The sequence below is a fragment of the Camelina sativa genome, chromosome 4 (genome assembly GCF_030686135.1).
Source record: "Camelina sativa cultivar CO46 ecotype springtype chromosome 4, ASM3068613v1".
Taxonomy (NCBI): Eukaryota; Viridiplantae; Streptophyta; class Magnoliopsida; order Brassicales; family Brassicaceae; genus Camelina; species Camelina sativa.
In genome coordinates, this window is record NC_141883.1 from 27,468,544 (window position 1) to 27,488,091 (window position 19,548).

General features: G+C 35.0%; 3 protein-coding genes across 5 annotated transcripts; all 3 read left to right on the top strand.

The window, feature by feature from the left end:
* The first annotated feature begins 5,607 nt into the window (after positions 1-5,607).
* On the top strand, positions 5,608-10,606 carry LOC104782115 (TSL-kinase interacting protein 1). Of its 2 annotated transcripts, none has more exons than XM_010506943.3 (13): positions 5,608-6,239; positions 6,677-6,847; positions 6,962-7,044; positions 7,139-7,186; positions 7,294-7,403; positions 7,751-7,835; positions 7,936-8,215; positions 8,433-8,540; positions 8,641-8,795; positions 8,873-9,111; positions 9,209-9,887; positions 9,965-10,084; positions 10,173-10,606. In XM_010506943.3, exons 2-13 carry the CDS (start codon positions 6,736-6,738, stop codon positions 10,347-10,349), a joined length of 2,196 nt encoding a protein of 731 aa, XP_010505245.2. In that variant the 5' UTR covers positions 5,608-6,239; positions 6,677-6,735; the 3' UTR covers positions 10,350-10,606. The 2 variants fall into 2 exon arrangements, with proteins under 2 accessions (XP_010505245.2, XP_010505244.2); XM_010506942.3 differs by having other exon boundaries at positions 5,726-6,239; positions 8,430-8,540.
* A 1,735-nt stretch (positions 10,607-12,341) lies between these two features.
* LOC104782117 (UDP-glycosyltransferase 86A1-like) lies at positions 12,342-15,366 on the top strand. Its single transcript, XM_010506946.3, has 2 exons — positions 12,342-13,452; positions 14,346-15,366. The coding sequence occupies exons 1-2, from the start codon at positions 12,927-12,929 to the stop codon at positions 15,311-15,313; spliced, it is 1,494 nt and encodes a 497-aa protein (XP_010505248.1). The 5' UTR covers positions 12,342-12,926; the 3' UTR covers positions 15,314-15,366.
* Positions 15,100-17,492, top strand: LOC104782116 (pentatricopeptide repeat-containing protein At2g36980, mitochondrial). Of its 2 annotated transcripts, XM_019244923.2 has the most exons (2): positions 15,100-15,768; positions 15,882-17,492. In XM_019244923.2, the coding sequence occupies exons 1-2, from the start codon at positions 15,676-15,678 to the stop codon at positions 17,307-17,309; spliced, it is 1,521 nt and encodes a 506-aa protein (XP_019100468.1). In that variant the 5' UTR covers positions 15,100-15,675; the 3' UTR covers positions 17,310-17,492. The 2 variants fall into 2 exon arrangements, with proteins under 2 accessions (XP_019100468.1, XP_010505246.1); XM_010506944.3 differs by having other exon boundaries at positions 15,423-17,492.
* The last annotated feature ends 2,056 nt before the right edge of the window (positions 17,493-19,548 follow it).

A 19,548-nucleotide genomic window follows, 5' to 3' on the forward strand; every position in this document is an offset into this window, starting at 1 on the left:
CTTCCAAAGTGAAACGACATGAAATTGTTCTATTCATTTGAACTGTACATTGTTACATCAAATTTGATCTCCAATTTTACCGGCACGGGGGAAAACATATAGGAGAAATCCTGATATATGCTGATTGATGAGCATCAATATTTGATTCTCTTACGCTTTTACAAGTTCTGCATGCTAATTTCATTCTCCAAAAACTTCGAAAGTTTTGTAGTACAGTATACATGTGTCTCAAGGCGTTGTTGCAAACGTACGTATAGCAAGTTAGGTAAATTTTTGAAGTCGAGATGGAGCCATCCGGTTCTTACGTGTAACACCCGTTCCTTTGTTAGTTAATTCGTTTAACAAATAATAATTAATTGCTTTACTTTAATTGCAGTGTCAGCAAACAAGTAACAAAAATAATGTCAAATGATGAAGCGAATATTATAACTAATAACTGCTATCTATCAAAACGGATAATTTTGATAGAACTATCGTCGTTGTTCTTGGCGATTCAAGACGTATTATTATGAGTGTTTACTTATTTAACACCATGTATTTTGGATTCAGCTTTCCTATTAACTATTCGTGTTGATTGACTCCTTTAGAAAGATGTTTAAAATGATTAAAGCGTACGAAATCTTGATAAGATCAACAAATATATTAATGAGTTTATTGATGGAAAGCTAACTAAAGCCATTTTCTCGATAAACCATGAGGTCCATGACTATATATAATTCTCATGGCCAAATGTTCAGTTTTCATCCATTTATATTTGTTATTCGTTCAAATATATATATATATATATATACACATATACACTTTCTCAAACCAAGAACGACAGTATTTTTATATAAACGGAATTACGTATACTGTATATACAAAAATATTATGTAAAACAGAGAGACTACGTAACCATCTTCGTGTATTATATAAAAAGAGGTAATGAATTTGTTAGTTGCACAATTACGCAAGTCTTTTTAACATATAGCATTTGTTTGCATTCTATGTACGTGTAGGTGTGCATTATTGTCATAAATAGTCATTATTTATGTAACTACATGATTTAGCATGATTAATGGTGACTTAATCTTAATATGAAAAAAAATAGTGACTTAATATTTCTTCTAGACTGCTGGACAAAGACAAAACGATGACAACAAAACCATGTTGATGATCCCATCACTTTCTATTTCGCCCCTCTAGTCTTCTTTTGCTTTGTATTTTTCTAAATAATTGTATACGTACGTAATTATCTTTCAATTTTAGTATTTTATGTATACGATATTATTCTATCACTCAAGATCATGCAATAAATCAATCATTGGGTGCTGCCGTGCTGCGGATAAATCAGACACGGACACCCTATTTTGAGTTTTTTTTTAAATGGAATTGATGTATAAATATATCATCTATACCCCATAATCCACTTATTACAAGCTTTTCTCTTTGGAATCATATCGAAATATGTACATAATTTAATTGAAAAGAATAACCAAAATACGTTGTGGATAGCGTGGAACTCATCTACACAGGGGCAAATAATTGCATGTGTACATGTACGTGTTGCCAATTTCTTTTCATTTTTTTTGGTAAATTGTAAAAGACGTGTTGCCAAAGTGATCACTTCTTGTCGCCATAGAGAGAGAGAGAGAAAAAATAGTAATTGATTTCCCCTTAACTTTTTCTTTCATATGAGCCAAATATATGTCTCACGTAACGATGTAAGCTAGTGTCCTAGTGGAGATATATATAATAAGAAAGTGACAATACAAACAAATAATGTAAACAAGTTTTATCATTCGGGACTAAAGAAGATCCAATATTAAACCAAACGTATTCTATCGTTTATCGTTTGTTACGAGGATGAGGTTAAGATTTTAAGATAGTCAAATTAATAGTACAAATAAAATACATTCTTCATATTTTGAAAAATAAATTCAAAGTTCTGTTAGTTAAGTCTGTCAAACCCTGGTCAAGTTACCGATATCATCTAAATATATATCTTCGCCATCTTGAATTTTAAAACTTTGTTTTAGCCTCAAATTTCAAAAGGTGGTTTTCTGTACCTAGAAACGTATTTGGAATTTTCTGAACCTAAATAATATTTAAGAAACGGTACTAAATACATTCATCTATTTAATCAAAATGGGAATCCACCTAAGATGTTATGTCATTGCTCACTATGAATGTATATTGACAAATATTAAAGTAATAACAATAGTAGTGATCATGATAATATCAATTAGGTGATAGGATGCAAAATCCAATCAATGCCCACCTCATGTCTCCTTCATGGAAGTGGATCTGGCAGCATAAAATACAAAGAAACTTAGCAATTATATAAATGCAAAAAAAAATAGTGGATATCTATTTTGTGGTTGCAAATTAGTGGACCTGTATCTATAGATCTCTCCATCTCTCTAGTTTATTGTAATATTACGACATTTTTACGGATACTCTGTTATACTCACCACAAATCTCTAACTCTCAATATATAGTTAAAAAACGGAGGACATGTATGAAACAATAATGAATACAATTTAAGTGGAATAAGTGAGTGTGATTAGTATAAAAGAATTAGATCAAACATCACACAGCGAAAATGAAAAGGTAACTATAAAAAAAGTATATAACTATCAGTTTACATGAATTCAAATGATTATAATGGTTCCTGAATATGAATTATGAACAGATAAGTTTAATTTATTTTATATGCAGAAACAGTTTATAAGTAGTTACTATTTCTTATAATCCAGTCAAAAAGTTTTTTTTTTTCTTATTTTTGTCAACAGTACGTAATAGCTGTTGACAAAAGGTAACAGTGAATTATGTTTGTCAGTTATGAAAATGATAGCAAAAGATAAAATACCTATAAGCTTGCGTTTTGTTATTAGTCTAATGGTTATTCAATTATTCAGGTGTTTACTGTTTACAAAAAAAGCTACAATAATACTAGACATTATGTACAGTAGTAACACGGCATGATATGTATAAAGCATGTGGGATCATTGATGTTGTATGGTGTTGGCGCCAAACTTGGGTCTATGTCGCGAATCTGAAAAGGGTTTGGATTTGGAATATGCTGGTTTGACTTATATATGCGTGAGAGATGATGCATCTTCATCAATCAATCTGTTGGTTAGGGACAGGCCGATCCTGACGTTTTTACTATCATACGAGTTTGAGTTTAATTAGGAGATGAAAAAATAATTCTATAAGTATCATTTATGTAGTAACGATTGATCTTGACAGTTATTTTGATAGAACTATCGTTTGAACTAAAAGAATTATTTTGGTGTTATGAAGATGTCATGAATATCATGTAGTCCAACATCGCATCATATTTGTGTGAAAACATATATGAATACCCTAATTGTGACTTGTGTGTATACGTTTTCTTCATCTTTTTCAAAAAAAAAAAATTGTGACTTGTGTGAGCCGTTGGACTACATGATATTCATGACATCTTCATAACACCAAAATAATTCTTTTAGTTCAAATGATAGTTCTTGACCTCCTCGTCCTCAATATAAGTCAAGTCAAAATTGTGAGGAGGTCCATATTCGGGGATTCTTGTGTCATATACTCATATATTGTCAGCCTGTTCATGCAAGGAGTTAAAAGAAAATGAAGATAAAAAATGGTAACTACAAGAAACGAACGTCAGTTTAGGGGGTCAATACACCAACAACTAACCAAATGAGCTACCCATAGAAATTATAACTAAAAGTTTTTATTATTTATATTGAACGGGGGGTCAATTGACACCCCAACTCCCAACGTAGGTCGCCAGTACACCGAGGAAACATAATTCAAAGCATGTCCTTGACAATAGAAATCATTAGGTCGGTCTCCATTTAAAACAGTTTGACCTGGCCAGCCATTCTATCTACTACTTGCATATTCTTACAAGTAGAAAACTTGAGGATATACAAAGCTTCACATGTACACACACTTACACACACAAACATATCTATCTTAACATTTTTGAAGTACATTTTTGTGCCATCTTCTCTTATCTTTGTATCCAAACAAGTCTCAACTAAATTCTCTACAATTCTTACAACCAAACACAATCATTTCCTTATTTGATAATATTACTTTCCTAAAATATATCTATCTAATTTAAATAAATATGTTAGATTAAAATATAATTTTCCTTTCATTTTTATTTAATCTTATATATAATTATTTTAATTACTATTCAATACATAAAGTTAATAAAATTTTAGATTTTTTTCAGCATATAATGTGATTTGAATTTTTATAAACGAATATATATTAAAAATTGTCTTAGGATATTTGTAACCAAACAAGTATATCCACATATAGAGTTCGGAATACATTTTTGGAGTACAATAGGGTGTCATCACTTTTTGCCAACTTCGGGTCGGATTTTTAACTAAAATTATAACCAATTCAATTATCCGGATCCTCCTTAAGATTGCCGAATATTTTGGGCTGGTTTTTAATCCATAGCATACTTATTTACATCCAATTAATGTCAATTAATGTCCATTGTATCTTAAGAAATATCTAATTTGCATGCCAAATTTTTAGTACCGAGTTTGACAAAAAGAATTGATAACCAAATTTATGTAATCACATCCTCTTAATCACATCCCTATAATATAGCAACTAATTCAAGATGAATACATCTTAGGAAATATCTAATTTGCGTTTAATAAACGATTACATATTTGGTAAGATCTTATTAGCTTTAAATGTACATTATTAATCCAATAATATCAATTGAGAATTATAATAAGAATATGCCAGATCATTCATTCCTAAATCATAACTAACAAATCGTAAAATGTATATTCTCAACTTGCGAATCAAAAGTTTTTACAAAACTCTACCTACAACCGTTAACAGTATATATATCAATAAAATAATAGACTCGTGGTGTAGCACGGGATAAACCTAGTATATATTATGTTAGCATCAGTGTCCGGGTCAAATCTCTACGCTTGGCGTAACGAATTGAACATGGCAAACAAATTGAGCAAGAAATGATGAAAACGCCCAAATTAATTAAAGTAATGTTGATTTATCCCATCGTAGCTCCGTCTTCTGACTTTTTCCATTCGTTGAATTTGAACCAATCTTTATAACGAAACGATAAGCCAACTTTTCACCAAAACAAACTATACAAGTCAATAATCCATTAATGATGGTCTTCGACTCTTCGTATAGAAACGACGCACATAGTTGCATAGATAATACTACTGGTTACATATACCTAAGTTGATCGATTGAACCGTGAGATCAAAGTTGAAGTTAATTTGCAGCTTCCGATACATATTGTTCTGTTGTAAACAATCACTCAATGATCAGTTTCAAATTTCAAAGATCTATACTTGAAACCCACACTTCTTTGAAAGTATTGATCTAGTAATCTAAACATAATGTAGTGAAGTCTTGAAAGAAAGAGTTGAATCATTGGATCTTGTGGTATTAGTTACAATTGGACTAAAGAAAAAGCCCATGCATATATTTTTTTATTGGAGCAGACCTAATTCTATACAGGGCCCTGAGACTAATCTCAATTCTCAACACTTGACCGCAATTTTGAAACATTATTTTGGCGTTTTAATTACATCATGCGACTTGTGAGATGCCAACCCAAGCCACGTGCTATACGACCCAACCCCAAAGAGGCAAAATAATATATTTTTTTTCTTTTCGTTTTATTTTCTTTAAATTGTAGAAAAAGGATACCTCCATCAAACTAATTATCGAATTTTGGTAAGTTTAACTTTAAATAAATATACTTAGCGTGAGGAAGGCAACTGGCAGAGTGACCTTTATTTGTTTCCTTTGTTGTTCATTAAAATAATTATATTATTTTTTCTGTTACAAAAAAAAATTAAATATCTTTGAATGATTCTTTCGAAATTAACAAAAAAACACTAAACTCATTTAATTTTAAAAGTCTAATTCTGATATAAAATATACTACTAGTTTACTAACCCATCCTTAAATTTTTTTTACATCTTAGATAACAAAGTACAAATTTAACTAATCACATTCCCTTTTTAATTTACTTTAATTTTATTTTTTCTTTTTAATTTTATGTGAATGTAAAAAAAAAAAAAAAACAAGAAAAAAAAAATTATTTTTTGTTGTCTCTCGTCTCTCTCGTTCTTGGTTCAACCGTAGATGTTCGTCGGAAAAATATCCTCGGCTTCAATTTCGTTCGATTTACCCTAAATTCTCGACTACTCTTCGTCAATCCCATACTCTTAATCCAGGTAATATTATTTCTCTTTTTTTCGTGTTTTTGTTTTTGGGGTCAAACTTATTCTCTATCTCTCTTTTTTTTTTCCCAATTCAAAATTTCGAGTATGTATTTAGTAACCCTAGTTCTTTTTTTTTGTTTCCAAAATTTCGTCTTGCCTTACTAGGTTTTTATATGTCGATTAAGCTAAATTAGGGTATTGAATAAAATTGAATCGAATCGAATTTTTGATCCGGTGAAATTAAATTTAGGGTTTTTTTTTTTTTTTGGGTGAATTTGTTTGTTCTTTCATTATTGCTTTGAAATTAGGGTTTTGTGTAATGAATGTAAAATTTATGTCGGTTGCTAAATTTCTTGTGATTTTAGTTGATGATCATAGTGATTATGCATCCACATTTGTTCTGAGTTTCTATTTTCTTCATGGTTTGGATTCATTGCTCTGATTTGTAGGAAATTGGAAGCAAAAGGAAAAGCATGAATGCTTAAAACAGTTTGCGCATTACTGCGAAATGCAAGCCGAGAAGAACCCCGAAGGTCGTCCTATCGATGAGGGCCACATATCAAACCAGAACAGCAATCCTAATTTACTCTCTGCTTCTATCAGTGTTGCTCAGTTTCCTGGTATGTTGCATTTGGTTTATAAGTAGTTTTGGTTTTAATGATTCGTTTTTTTTGAGATGAGCTTGATTTTCCTAATGGAGACTGCAATGTTTATTGTTTTATTTTGGAGAGCAGTTAAGAAGCCGACTAGGCAATGGGCTGCTTGGACGCATCAGGAAGAAGAAAGTTTCTTTACTGCTCTTCGTCAAGTTGGAAAGGTTATCAATTTGTTGAAGTTGAGAATGAGTTTTGGTTTCTTCGTCTATCTGTTGTTTCGTGTGTGACGTTTTCTCTGTGTGTTGGTTATTGCAGAATTTTGAGAAGATTACCTCTCGTGTCCAAAGCAAAAACAAGGACCAGGTTGGTTGCCTTTTTAACCTTGGGGTTTGTTTTTCCTTCACTTGCTCTTGTTGGTGTTTTGCTTTAAGTTTCTCATGGTTGTGGATTTTTTGTTTGTGATTTTGCAGGTCAGGCATTACTATTATCGTCTAGTTAGACGTATGAATAAACTATTGGGTCCAGAACTGAGCCTTGATGCCAAGAATCCAAAGGACACAAATGCTGCAATGCTGCGATGGTACTTTATATATACATTTCGTTTCTATTATGCTTTGTGCTGTTATTGTAGATTATTCGTAAACAAATGATGAACATTACTCTCCATTTAAGGGTTCCATTCGCCTATAATATTTTCTGTAGTATGGTTATGCATTTCTCGTTAGTGACAAAATAATGGTTAGGAAAGGTTTCTTGTTTCTCTTGTGCATTGATAATATCTGCTAGCAACCCCATACATGATCAGACAGTAGCAACTGACCTATATTTCGGACATCATACTATCTTTCGTTCTCCTAGTTGAGATGATCCCACATATCATGATTTCGTCTGTTCTAAAGTAAACATGCTATTTCATGTGACTTGCAGGTGGTCTTTACTGGAAAAGTATAGCTGCAAAGCTTCAAAACTTCATCTCAAACCCCGGAGATTCAAGCTATTTTTAGAGGCCTTGGTTAGTTGGCAAATGCAAATTTCCTTTTAACTCTAAACCATCTTGGATTTGACAAGGAATTGTTTTCAAACTATTGTCTAACAAACCCTTTTGCGTGAAGGAACACCAATTGCTGAAAGACCGCAGAAAGAGCATAAGAAAACGGGCTTGTCAGGGAGAAAATTTCTCTTCTGCTTCCCTTGGAAACATCTCAAGTCATAGCAGAGAAAGAGGATTGGATAACCGTCCATTTAAACTGATTGTCTCCGACGGCCAAAATGTTAAAAAGCTAGGGTCTGGAAGAGCATCTACCAAACATGGTGAAAGCTTAGGTGTCAACCTTGGTGACGAAAAAGAAGATACAGCCTTTGGGAGAGGTGGAAGGAAGCGAAGAAAACAAGGTTCTTTCTCTGCTAGTTTTTATGCATGTTTCGTAGATAGACAGTTTTCTTCAGTCCCATATTGTGTGTGTGTTTCACTTTACAGCGTTCATACAAGTTTTAGAGATCATCTACTTTCGATCTTCCATGTTTATATTAGGTTTTAAGTTGCTATTTAAAAACTTGATGTAGTTCCAAGTTCTTACGTGACTCTAAGTAGTTCTTTCCTTTTCAGCAGGTTATAAAAAATGGGAAAAGGCTGCGATAGATGGGGTCTCCCTGGTTGCTGATGCTGCAGAGCATTTGGAACGAACATCAATTGACAAAGATATGGATGATCAAGAAGGTTTACTTGCTAGTATGAGATAATATTTCATTTTCTTAGATGCATGTCTTTTGAGAACTAACATGTGCAAATTTGGAATTGGGTTCTCTTTTTATCTTAGATTTAGGTTCCACAAGATATTTAACCGGAAAGTCTCCACTTTCTCTGTGCTCATCTAGAGATGTTCCTCTCAGTGATGCGAATATGCAGTTTTCTGCCAAGCTGAAACTTCAGTTGTTCCCGATTGATGAATGTACTCGAAGATCCTTGGAAATGGTAAGCTTCTAATACGAATAAAACTGATTGGAGCAATAATTTTCTAAGACATGAAATGGAGTTTGATCTGTTAACAGGATAAGCACAATCCGCATCTAGAACTTACCCTTAGTAATCGCAAGAAGATATCATCTGTACTGGAACATCTCAATCGCAAGTGGGGAAGCTCAAGTTGTGCGACTGGAGAGCTAATGCTATTTCCTTACAATGCACGAAAAGAAACTATAACGTGCCATCAAAGGTGGACCCATGACTCTTTTCTAAGTGCAGCAGAAGTGCATTCAATGGTCGGAAGTCCCTCGGTTTTCCGCTTAAGGTTTGCTCTCATATTTTCCTAGTCTCGTGCAGGTTTATCTCTGTCCAATTATATCATACAGGATAAACGAAATTAATTTTCTTATATCTCTTTGCAGGTATGGTTGGTTTGTCCATGATGCATCAGGTTCTTTTATTTCTCAAGTTCCAACTTCAGATCTTTGCCCTTCACTCGAGGATGACATGAATGTGGATGGGGTCAACGAGGTCAATGTGCTCCTTACTGAATCAGGACCGTTGTCTGTGCATTCAACTGCCGAACAACCGACATCTGTAGAACCCAGCCTGGGTCTAGTATGTGCCTCTGGTGAAACCCATGATCGTCCCGCAGAATATAGAGATGATTATGAACCTGCTTCACCAACTATTTCTCCACTTGAGCATTTAATCAGCGGTAATGCTCAATCAGCAGGAGAATGGGCTGATAGTCTTACTAACATAAGTATAGGTGATCTACTCTCTGATGTGCCCGATGACATAGATAGTGATGGTGGGAATCCACCTGCCACCGAGGGTTCACATTGCCTCCTTCGAGATGTTTCATTTGCCTCTGACTCTTTTGATGCTGCAATTGCTGCTCATATACTAAGACACCAGAACAAGCCAAGTGCTCCACTACCGTTGACTTCTGGCTCTTCCTCTCTATGGGATGATGAAGAAACACGTGATGCCTTCTCTTTCCAAAATAATCGTCTCGCAGATTCCTCCAAGTTGGCTAATGTTGCTTCTCCTCGAGGTGTTGGCAGAGTAAATGGAAAACCTTCTCAATTGGTGGAGGTAACTATATCATTCTCAAACTCCACTTCAACAATTGTTTATAAAAATAAACCATCTGATACAATACTTTCTCTTAGGCTTTATCCGTTGATGAGAAGCTTCCTGACCATGGAGAGCCTATGGAAGAGGGTTCAACAGACCCCCATACGATGGATTCTCCAGGGAAGAGCCATTGTGGGCTTGCGGATATATATTGGGTAAATCTCGAAATCCCATATTTCTTCCAAAGTGAAAAAGCACATATATTCAAAAACTCTTTCTCTTTTGTTTTACTCTTCTTTGCAGCCTGACTCGTTAGGACCACTGGACTTAGACATTAGATCTTCAAAGTATACAGAGGATTTGATCCTCAGTGAGAGCCTCGGGGGTTTGAGCCGTCTGATTGCGACCAGCCTCGATGCCTTTCAGAACTGCTCGCTCTTTGGGTTCGACAACAAGAAGGATAAGTCTAACATGGTCTGAAATGGAACCAAAAGCTAGGGGTCCAAATGTTGATAGTTGAAAAGAAAGTGACTCTTGCCTTTTTTAAAAAGAAACTTTATCACCAACTGATAGGTTCACTGTACAAAAATCTGATGTAAGTTTTAAGTTTTAACTCTTTCTCTCAACACAGTCTTCTGTGTTGATACATGTTTATGTGTACCCTACTGTTGTTATTTACATGTTTATTTGGCTATCATGCCGTTTTTTTTCTTTTGTTATAGAAGTTTCATGGCAAATAAGAATGTCGCAGAATCTTTTAAATTCTTAACAAATTCTTTCAAGAGTTTTGAGTAAAATAACATTCAGGACGCAAAACTTAACTTTCTCATGAATTTAATTTCTTTGTGGGAGTCAAACCATTTGTTTAACTTCATCAAATCGCCATCCAAATTTAAATATCCATTATCTTCTTGATAAAGCATGATAGGACTAAGTTACTGCTTTTCTCTCATTTTTAATATTCTATCTGGAAGAGATTCCAAACGTTTACTTTTCTATACTTGATCAGTCTAACCCAAGGTTTTTTCAACACTAGACTCTTTATATAAAGTTAGGCCATGTTTATAGGAAGAACACATGGGGTGTTCTTAGGCATTTTAAAAATGAAAATAATTGAATAGTGGACTTAAGATCAGACTCACTGATCTTATTCTAGAACTGTTCTTGGGTCTGATCTTGTGTGACGTGTCTCTTTTGGATTGGTTGAAAATATATGAAATAAATTTGGACATTAATCTATGTATTAATTAAATAAAATGTTTGTTTTGTTTAATTAATTAAGTAATATGTTTGTTTGTTTTTTTTTAAAATTTTATTTACAATGTTTTTTTTTGTTTCATAAAAATATGGCATTGTATTTTGAATTTTAGTAAAAGTTTTATAAGTTTGCAATTAAAATGTTATTTTATAAATTTTTATAATTGTAATATGTTTAAGAATATTAATAAACATTATATTATTAAATAGTATTAAACATTCTTAAAATTTTTATTAAACATTAATCTATGTATTTATTAAACATTCTTAAATTTCTATAAGAATATTATATTATTAAATATTAAGATCTTAAACATGTTCTCCCAATAACTAACTTTTTAACAAAAGTTCTTAACTACTGATCTTACATTATTTTCACAATATTTATACTCTAAGAACACCCTAAACTGATCTCCCTATAAACATGCCCTTATAAGAAAAGTAAATAATTCAAAACTAGATATGATTGTTGTCTTGATCAAAAGTGTTCAAATTGGTTTAATTTATAAGTTAAAAATAAACATTACACTCTCCACCCTAATAAATGAACCAAATTTCATTTACAATCCAATTTGATTCTTTAAACCAAACCGTCGGATTCAGCTTTTGTCCGTAGGTCGAGAAGAACTATGGTTTTGTGTAATTTTAACATTGTTTTTTTTTTTTTTTTACGAAGGATATGCTCTCTCAAGTCTCAATAACGAGTCCTACACAACAATGATGTAAGAGCGCCAAGTTGTCATAACATGACAAATCTCTTTAGTGTGATACACCGCTTTACACTGGTGCCGGACCAAAGCATTTAGGGGCCCCATACAAATTTTTTAAAAATATAGTCATAATTTTCCTAGTATAAAAACTATAGACTAAAAAGAAAAATCAGTTAAACAAAACATCTAATTTTAAAAATATAGATACAAATTTCCTAAAAAAACTGTAACAACCTCTTAAAATTTCTGAAAAGTAACATTTTTTGAGTATTTGGGGGCCTCATTGTATCAAAAAAATTTCCAAAAAATGTGGGGGCCCCATTGCAATGTTTCATTTCAATGGGGTCAAGTCCGGCTCTGCACTGGCCTACTCGTTCACATCACGTCGAGTTCGTACTCTTTACGTGCCCTTCGAATATTCTTCTCCATAATTTTGACGGCTTCTTGTCACGAGATATCATCTTTTGGACGATCAATATGACACAATTACACATATCAATATATCATACAGAATATTTATATATATATTCGAGGCTTCGAGCTCTAATATACATTCATTCACAACACAATCCATATGATAAGAGCAAATTAAATACGCGCCTGCATATATATAAAACAAGCAACCCCTAATATAAATTTATTATATTTATATGGAAGGTTACAACGATATGGATTGTGTTGAATTAGTCGTACGAGAGAAGAAATAAACATGTCTTATCTAAGGACTCAACTTTTATATTTTCTAGCCGTAATTGATATCAGGTTAGTCTGTTTTTAGGTTTAATTTTTTTTTATATTTTTAGCAATAATTTTTTTCTTAGACACCAAAATTATTTTTGTTTTTTCAATTTCAGCTAATCGGGTTTAATTTCAAGAATAATTTTATGAAATTATAGCATGATTCTTTTTATAGCTTAATTCGTAAAGTTTTTCAGAAGTATCTCCATTCAAGTTTTCCACGAATGATGTAGAAAAATAAAATATATTATCTTTAGAAATTCACTTGCACGTTGATAAATATCCACACTCTCAGTCCATACAATCACTCAAAACACCAAGAAAATAAAATTCTTCCCGAAAAAAAAAAACAATGGAGAGCGCAAAGTCGAGGAAGCCTCATATCATGATGATACCATACCCACTTCAAGGCCACGTTATCCCTTTTGTCCACTTAGCCATCAAACTCGCTTCTCATGGCTTTACCATCACTTTCGTCAACACCGACTCCATCCACCACCACATCTCCACCGCTCGCCAAGGTGACGCGGGGGACATCTTCTCCGCCGCCCGAAACTCCGGAAAGCTCGACATACGTTACACCACCGTGACCGACGGCTTCCCTTTGGGGTTTGACCGCTCACTTAACCATGACCAGTTTTTCGAAGGCATTCTCCACGTCTTCTCTGCCCACGTCGATGATCTCATCGCTAAACTCTCACTCCAGGATGATCATCCGGTGACTTGTTTGATCGCCGACGCGTTTTATGTTTGGTCATCTATGATTTGCGACAAGCACAACCTTGTTAATGTCTCTTTTTGGACCGAACCTGCCTTGGTACTCAATCTCTATTATCACATGGATCTCCTCATATCAAACGGTCATTTCAAATGTCTTGGTAATACTCTTACTCAATCATGTCAATGATATATATTTACCTGATTTAGCAATAATACACTAAAACCTCTATAAATTAATAAGATCGGGACCATAAAATTTTATTAATTTATAGAGGTTTTTATTTATCGATAAATTAATATTTTATTAATTTATGAAGAGATTTTTAAAATTTTATATTACAAAATAAGATAGTTTTGTTATCATTCATATTTTTAAAGAATTTTTTTAATTCATATTTTTTAATTTTAAAATTTTTTAATTTAGAATTAAGATAAAAACGATAAATGTTAGAAGTTCAGAGTTTAGAAGAAATTGCTACTAGTATCATTCATTGTAATGATGAAGTCGAAGAATATATTGCGGTAACTTTAGAACCAATTATATGTAAAGAAGCAATTATCGCATTTAGGACTTTCCACAATTTTTAGATGCAGTTTGGAAAAAAAACAATAAAAAAGATTAGAAATGAGCTCCAATAAGAATGTAAATTCAAGAATATGCAAACAACAATAGAGTCATATTTCACTAGATTTTCTTATATATATATATGTTAATAATATTTGATTATTAATTTATGATATTGATGGACCATATTTTTACATAGGATTTTCAAAAATATTATTATCTTCTTAATTTATTGAAATGTGTTATTTTTTACACCGGCCCAACTTAGAACCGAAAAAATTTATTAATTTATAGCGAGTATTAATTTATAGAGTATTAATTTATAGAGGTATCCATCTTCTAATATTGTCACAAGTCACATAGATAATTAGAAATTTTTGTTTATTATCCATAAGAAAATATGATTTTTAATTTGTATTTTTGTTGAAGTCGGAATTATCCTATATATAATCATCTCTTATATATCCGTTTTGAATTTTACGGCAGAGAATCGTGAAGACGTGATCGACTACGTACCAGGGGTTAAAGAAATAGAACCAAAGGACTTGATGTCATATCTTCAAGCAAGCGACAAAGACGTAGACACTAATACAGTGGTCTATCAAATATTATCCAAGGCCTTTAAAGACGTCAAGAGAGCCGATTTCGTCTTATGCAACACCGTGCAAGAGCTCGAACCAGACTCTCTCTCGGCTCTACAAGCCAAACAACCGGTTTATGCCATCGGTCCGGTTTTCTCAACCGATTCGGTTGTCCCCACAAGTTTATGGGCGGAGTCAGACTGTACCGAATGGCTTAAAGGCCGACCAACCGGGTCGGTCCTATACGTCTCGTTTGGTAGCTATGCACATGTTGGTAAAAAAGAGATCGTTGAAATAGCCCATGGGCTTTTGCTTAGTGGGATAAGTTTCATTTGGGTTTTACGTCCGGATATAGTCGGATCCGTCGTCCCGGATTTTCTCCCGGACGGGTTTGTAAACCAGACCCAAGATCGAGGTCTCGTGGTCCAATGGTGCTGCCAGATGGCAGTAATTTCAAACCCGGCCGTGGGAGGTTTTTTCACACATTGCGGTTGGAACTCAATTTTGGAAAGCGTTTGGTGCGGTTTGCCTTTGTTGTGTTATCCGCTTTTGACGGATCAGTTCACGAATAGGAAGCTTGTGGTCGATGATTGGCGCATTGGGATCAACCTTTATGATGATAATAATAATAAGAAGACTATCACAAGGGACCAAGTCTCGGCTAACGTAAGGAGATTGATGATAAAAGGTGAAACTTCAAGTGAGCTGAGAAACAACGTTGAAAAAGTTAAACTTCATCTCAAAGATGCGGTTACAGCCGTTGGATCTTCTGAGACGAATTTTAAATCGTTCGTTGTTGAGGTCCGAAATAGTATAGATACAAAGTTGTGTAATGTTGTTGTAAATGGTCTCGAAACAAGTCGATCAGACTAAAGCTATTTAAACATATGTAAATCATCGACATAAAGTTCACTTTTTTTTGGTTATTATATCCATCGCACCGCTCGAACAATAGAGATATCAACTCCATGAGTTTACCCAAATGTCTGTTTTGGTTCGTCTTACTTCAAAGATTGCGTCTTTGGCGAAATCAGGTCGCATAGCAAGTGCACGCCAGCTGTTCGACGAAATGCCTGAACGAGATACCGTAGCGTGGAACACTATGCTGACGAGCTATTCTCGTTTGGGTTTATATCAAGAAGCTATATCTTTGTTCACCCAGTTGAGATTCTCTGACGTTAAGCCTGATGATTACTCGTTTACTGCAGTCTTGAGCACTTGTGCGAGTCTAGGCGATGTTAGTTTCGGAAGAAAAATTCAGTCTTTGGTTATTCGGTCTGGATACGGTGCTTCGTTGCCGGTTAATAATTCACTTATTGACATGTATGGTAAGTGTTCTGATACCCTTAGCGCAAACAAAGTGTTTAGAGATATGGGTAATGATAGTAGAAATGAAGTAACTTGGTGCTCGCTTTTGTTTGCGTATATGAATGCTGAACAGTTTGAAGCTGCCTTTGATGTTTTTGTTGATATGCCGAAAAGGGTGGCTTTTGCTTGGAATATAATGATCTCTGGTCATGCCCAGTGTGGAAAGATCGATTCTTGTTTAAGGTTGTTCAAAGAGATGATTGAGAAGAGTGAGTTTGAACCGGATTGTTATACGTTTAGTTCTCTTATGAATGCTTGTGGTGATTCATCTGACTTGGTATGTGGACGGATGGTACATGCTGTTATGGTGAAGAATGGGTGGGATTGTGCGGTTGAGGCAAAAAACTCTGTTTTAAGTTTTTATGCGAAAGTAGGCTGTAGAGATGATGCCATGAGAGTGCTCGAGTCTGTTGAAATCTTGACTCAGGTATCTTGGAACTCTGTTATTGACGTTTGTATGAAGATAGGAGAAACAGAGAAAGCTCTTGAGGTATTTCATCTAGCTCCTGAGAGAAATATTGTTACTTGGACTACTATGATTGCAGGATATGGTAGGAATGGAGATGGAGAGCAAGCGTTGAGGTTTTTTGTTGAGATGATGAAGTCTGGGGTGGATTCTGATCATTTTGCTTATGGTGCAGTTCTTCACGCTTGTTCAGGTTTAGCCTGTTTAGGACATGGAAAAATGATCCATGGTTGTCTGATCTGTCGAGGCTTTCAAGGTTATGCTTATGTTGGTAACGCCTTGGTTAATTTGTATGCCAAGTGTGGAGATATTAAGGATTCAAACCGCGCATTTGGGGATATAGCTAACAAAGATTTGGTATCTTGGAACACAATGCTTTTCGCATTTGGTGTCCACGGGTTAGCTGATCATGCTCTAAGGCTCTATGACAGCATGATAGCGTCAGGGATTAAACCAGACAAGGTAACGTTCATTGGATTGTTGACAACTTGTAGCCATTCAGGTCTTGTAGAGGAAGGTTGCTCAATTTTTGAATCCATGGTTAAAGATCATGGAATCCCTTTGGAAGTAGATCATGTAACATGTATGATAGATATGTTTGGGAGAGGTGGATATTTAGCAGAAGCAAAGGACTTGGCTACAACTTACAATTCACTTGTCACGAAAGCTAGTAGTAGTAGTTCATGGGAAGCTCTTTTGGGTGCTTGTTCAACACACTGGCACACAGAACTAGGTAGAGAAGTTAGCAAAGTTCTAAAGATAGCAGAACCAAGTGAAGAGATGAGTTTTGTTCTGTTATCAAACTTGTACTGCTCGAGTGGGCGGTGGAAGGAAGCAGAAGATGTAAGGAGAGAAATGGTTGAGCGAGGTATGAAGAAAACACCGGGATGTAGCTGGATCGAAGTAGGAAACCAGGTCTCAACTTTTCTAGTTGGTGACTCTTCGCACCCTCACTTGGAGGAGCTTTCTCAAACTTTAAACTGCATTCAAAGTGAAATGAGAAACCCAGAGACGTTTTGGAACTTGTGGATTTAGTGCTATAGACAATGAGATATATGTAGAAGAAGCAAAAAAATAACCATTCACACACATTATTGTATAAGTAATAATGTTGATAAGCTCTACTTAGAAACTAGTTCATGTTGCTTATGTCAAAATATCTTGACATGGAAGTCTCATACTATTTGAATCTAAGTTTCATATAATTTTCCATGATGATTTAATCGGATTTGAGTTATGTTTTACTCATATTGATAAGCTCTTTAGTGATTCCTATTGGAATTTTGATAATGACTAGAAATAGAGTATAGAAGAAACATAAAAAAAAATTTGGTTTCTAGTGTGAAAGGTCCACAAGAAGTGACAAAGAAAATCTTACAAAAGACAAGAAATATAGATTCAAACTAACTTTGTTTTCTCTACAAATTACCCTTATTTTGTTGGTGTGACAATTGTTAGGGAAAAGGATATGTTCCATATCTTATTGTGTATATCTTTAGTCAATATTCTCTACTTGTGCATCAAGTCTATTGTATCTATATATACTCTTTACATATCAATAATAAACCCAACGCTTTCTCTCTGAGATTTACATGGTATCAGAGCCAAGTTACAAAACCCTAAAGATCTAATTTTTTTTTCTTTCTCTCCGCTGTTTCCTGCGTTTCATCCTTTCAAGGAACCAGGCTTTCTAAATCTATTTTTTTTCTACTACCTACACCATGTCTACCAACTCGGCTCTTTCTACTACTACTACTAAGGAATTGATCTCTTCTTCTCCTTATTACCTATCCTCTAATGATCAGCCGCATCATGTTCTTACTCCGTTTCTCCTTAATGGTGAAAACTATGAGAAGTGGGCTAAGATTGCCCGCAACAATCTCGCTGCGAAGCATAAACTTGAACTTGTTGATGGATCTCTTCTTCAAGTTTCTATTGATTCTTCCGATTACCAACGGTGGGTTCAGGTTAACTCGATGTTATGCGGCTGGCTCTACGCAAGTTTAGATCCTCAAGTCCAGAAGGTGATCTCCTTCGTTGACAACGCAAAAGTCCTTTGGGACAATTTGCGTGTTCGTTACTCTATCGGGAACGCTTCTCGTGTTCACCAAATCAAATCCTCTATCGATCACTGCTCTCAAGATGGTCAACTTGTCGCTGATTATTTCAGACAACTCAAGGTGATGTGGGATGATCTTGATGACTTCGAGCCGTTTATTGACTGCTGTTGCAAATCTCCGTCCTGTCCTCAACGTCTCAAGCAGCTAGCACGCCGAGATCTTGAGTGTATCCATCAGTTTCTCATGGGTCTCGATGCTTCCCGGTTTGGTACTACGCGTACTAATATTCTTAGTCGCCTTAACCGTGACACCGACATGACACTTGAACATGTTTACTCGGAAGTTATTGCTGAAGAACGTCACCTTATTGTTGCTCGATCTAAAGAAGAACTTATTGATGCTATCGGATTTGCTGTGAAAGCTGGTGTCAATGCTATCGCATATGCTACCTGTCTCAATCACGGACCATGTACTCATTGTGGACGTACCAATCACTCGGTGGATACATGTTTTGAACTTCATGGCTTGCCCGACTGGTGGATCGAGAAACATGGTGATATTAGAGGAGGATCGCAGTCAGATTCCACTCGAGGTCGCGGCCGTAGCTCTTATAGAGGACATGGTCATGGGCATTCCACTCCTCCTTCCTTTCGTGCTAATAATGCTCAAGTTGTTTCGGATGCTGAACTTCCTGACCTACCCGGTGTCAGTAAGGCCACATGGTCTGCCATTGTGAACTTGTTAAAATCTGACCAAACCTCCGGTTCTGATAAACTATCTGGTAAGCACTTTTGTGTTGAGTTTTTACTTGACTCTGGAGCATCTCATCATATGACAGGTGATGCTGATCTTCTTGTGGATCCACATGACATTCCTTGAAGCATTATTGTTCTTCCCAATGGCAAACATACGTTTGCTACTCAAGAAGGGACGATGATACTTGGAGATCACGCTACACTAAATTGTGTTCTATATGTTCCTGATCTCTCTTGCACTCTCATCTCTCTCGCTAGATTATGTCGTGAGCTGTCTTGCTATGCTTTATTCACTGATACATTGTGTGTTATACAGGACCGCACTTCGAAGATGCTGATTGGCGCAGGTGAAGAGAGAGATGGGGTTTATCACTTTTGTGGAGCATGATCCGCAAGGGTTAACCATGTCAAGAAATCCACAAGAACTCTTTGGCATGAACGTTCGGGGCATCCATCTAC

Bases quoted from the DNA above. Each gene is read 5' to 3' on its own strand.
- LOC104782115 (XM_010506942.3), top strand. From the start codon at position 6,736: ATGCAAGCCGAGAAGAACCCCGAAGGTCGTCCTATCGATGAGGGCCAC. The intron at 7,045-7,138 runs GTTATCAATTTG...TGGTTATTGCAG, and splicing joins CTCTTCGTCAAGTTGGAAAG to AATTTTGAGAAGATTACCTC. The intron at 8,796-8,872 runs GTAAGCTTCTAA...ATCTGTTAACAG, and splicing joins CTCGAAGATCCTTGGAAATG to GATAAGCACAATCCGCATCT.
- LOC104782117 (XM_010506946.3), top strand. From the start codon at position 12,927: ATGGAGAGCGCAAAGTCGAGGAAGCCTCATATCATGATGATACCATAC. The intron at 13,453-14,345 runs GTAATACTCTTA...ATTTTACGGCAG, and splicing joins CGGTCATTTCAAATGTCTTG to AGAATCGTGAAGACGTGATC.
- LOC104782116 (XM_010506944.3), top strand. From the start codon at position 15,423: ATGTCTGTTTTGGTTCGTCTTACTTCAAAGATTGCGTCTTTGGCGAAA.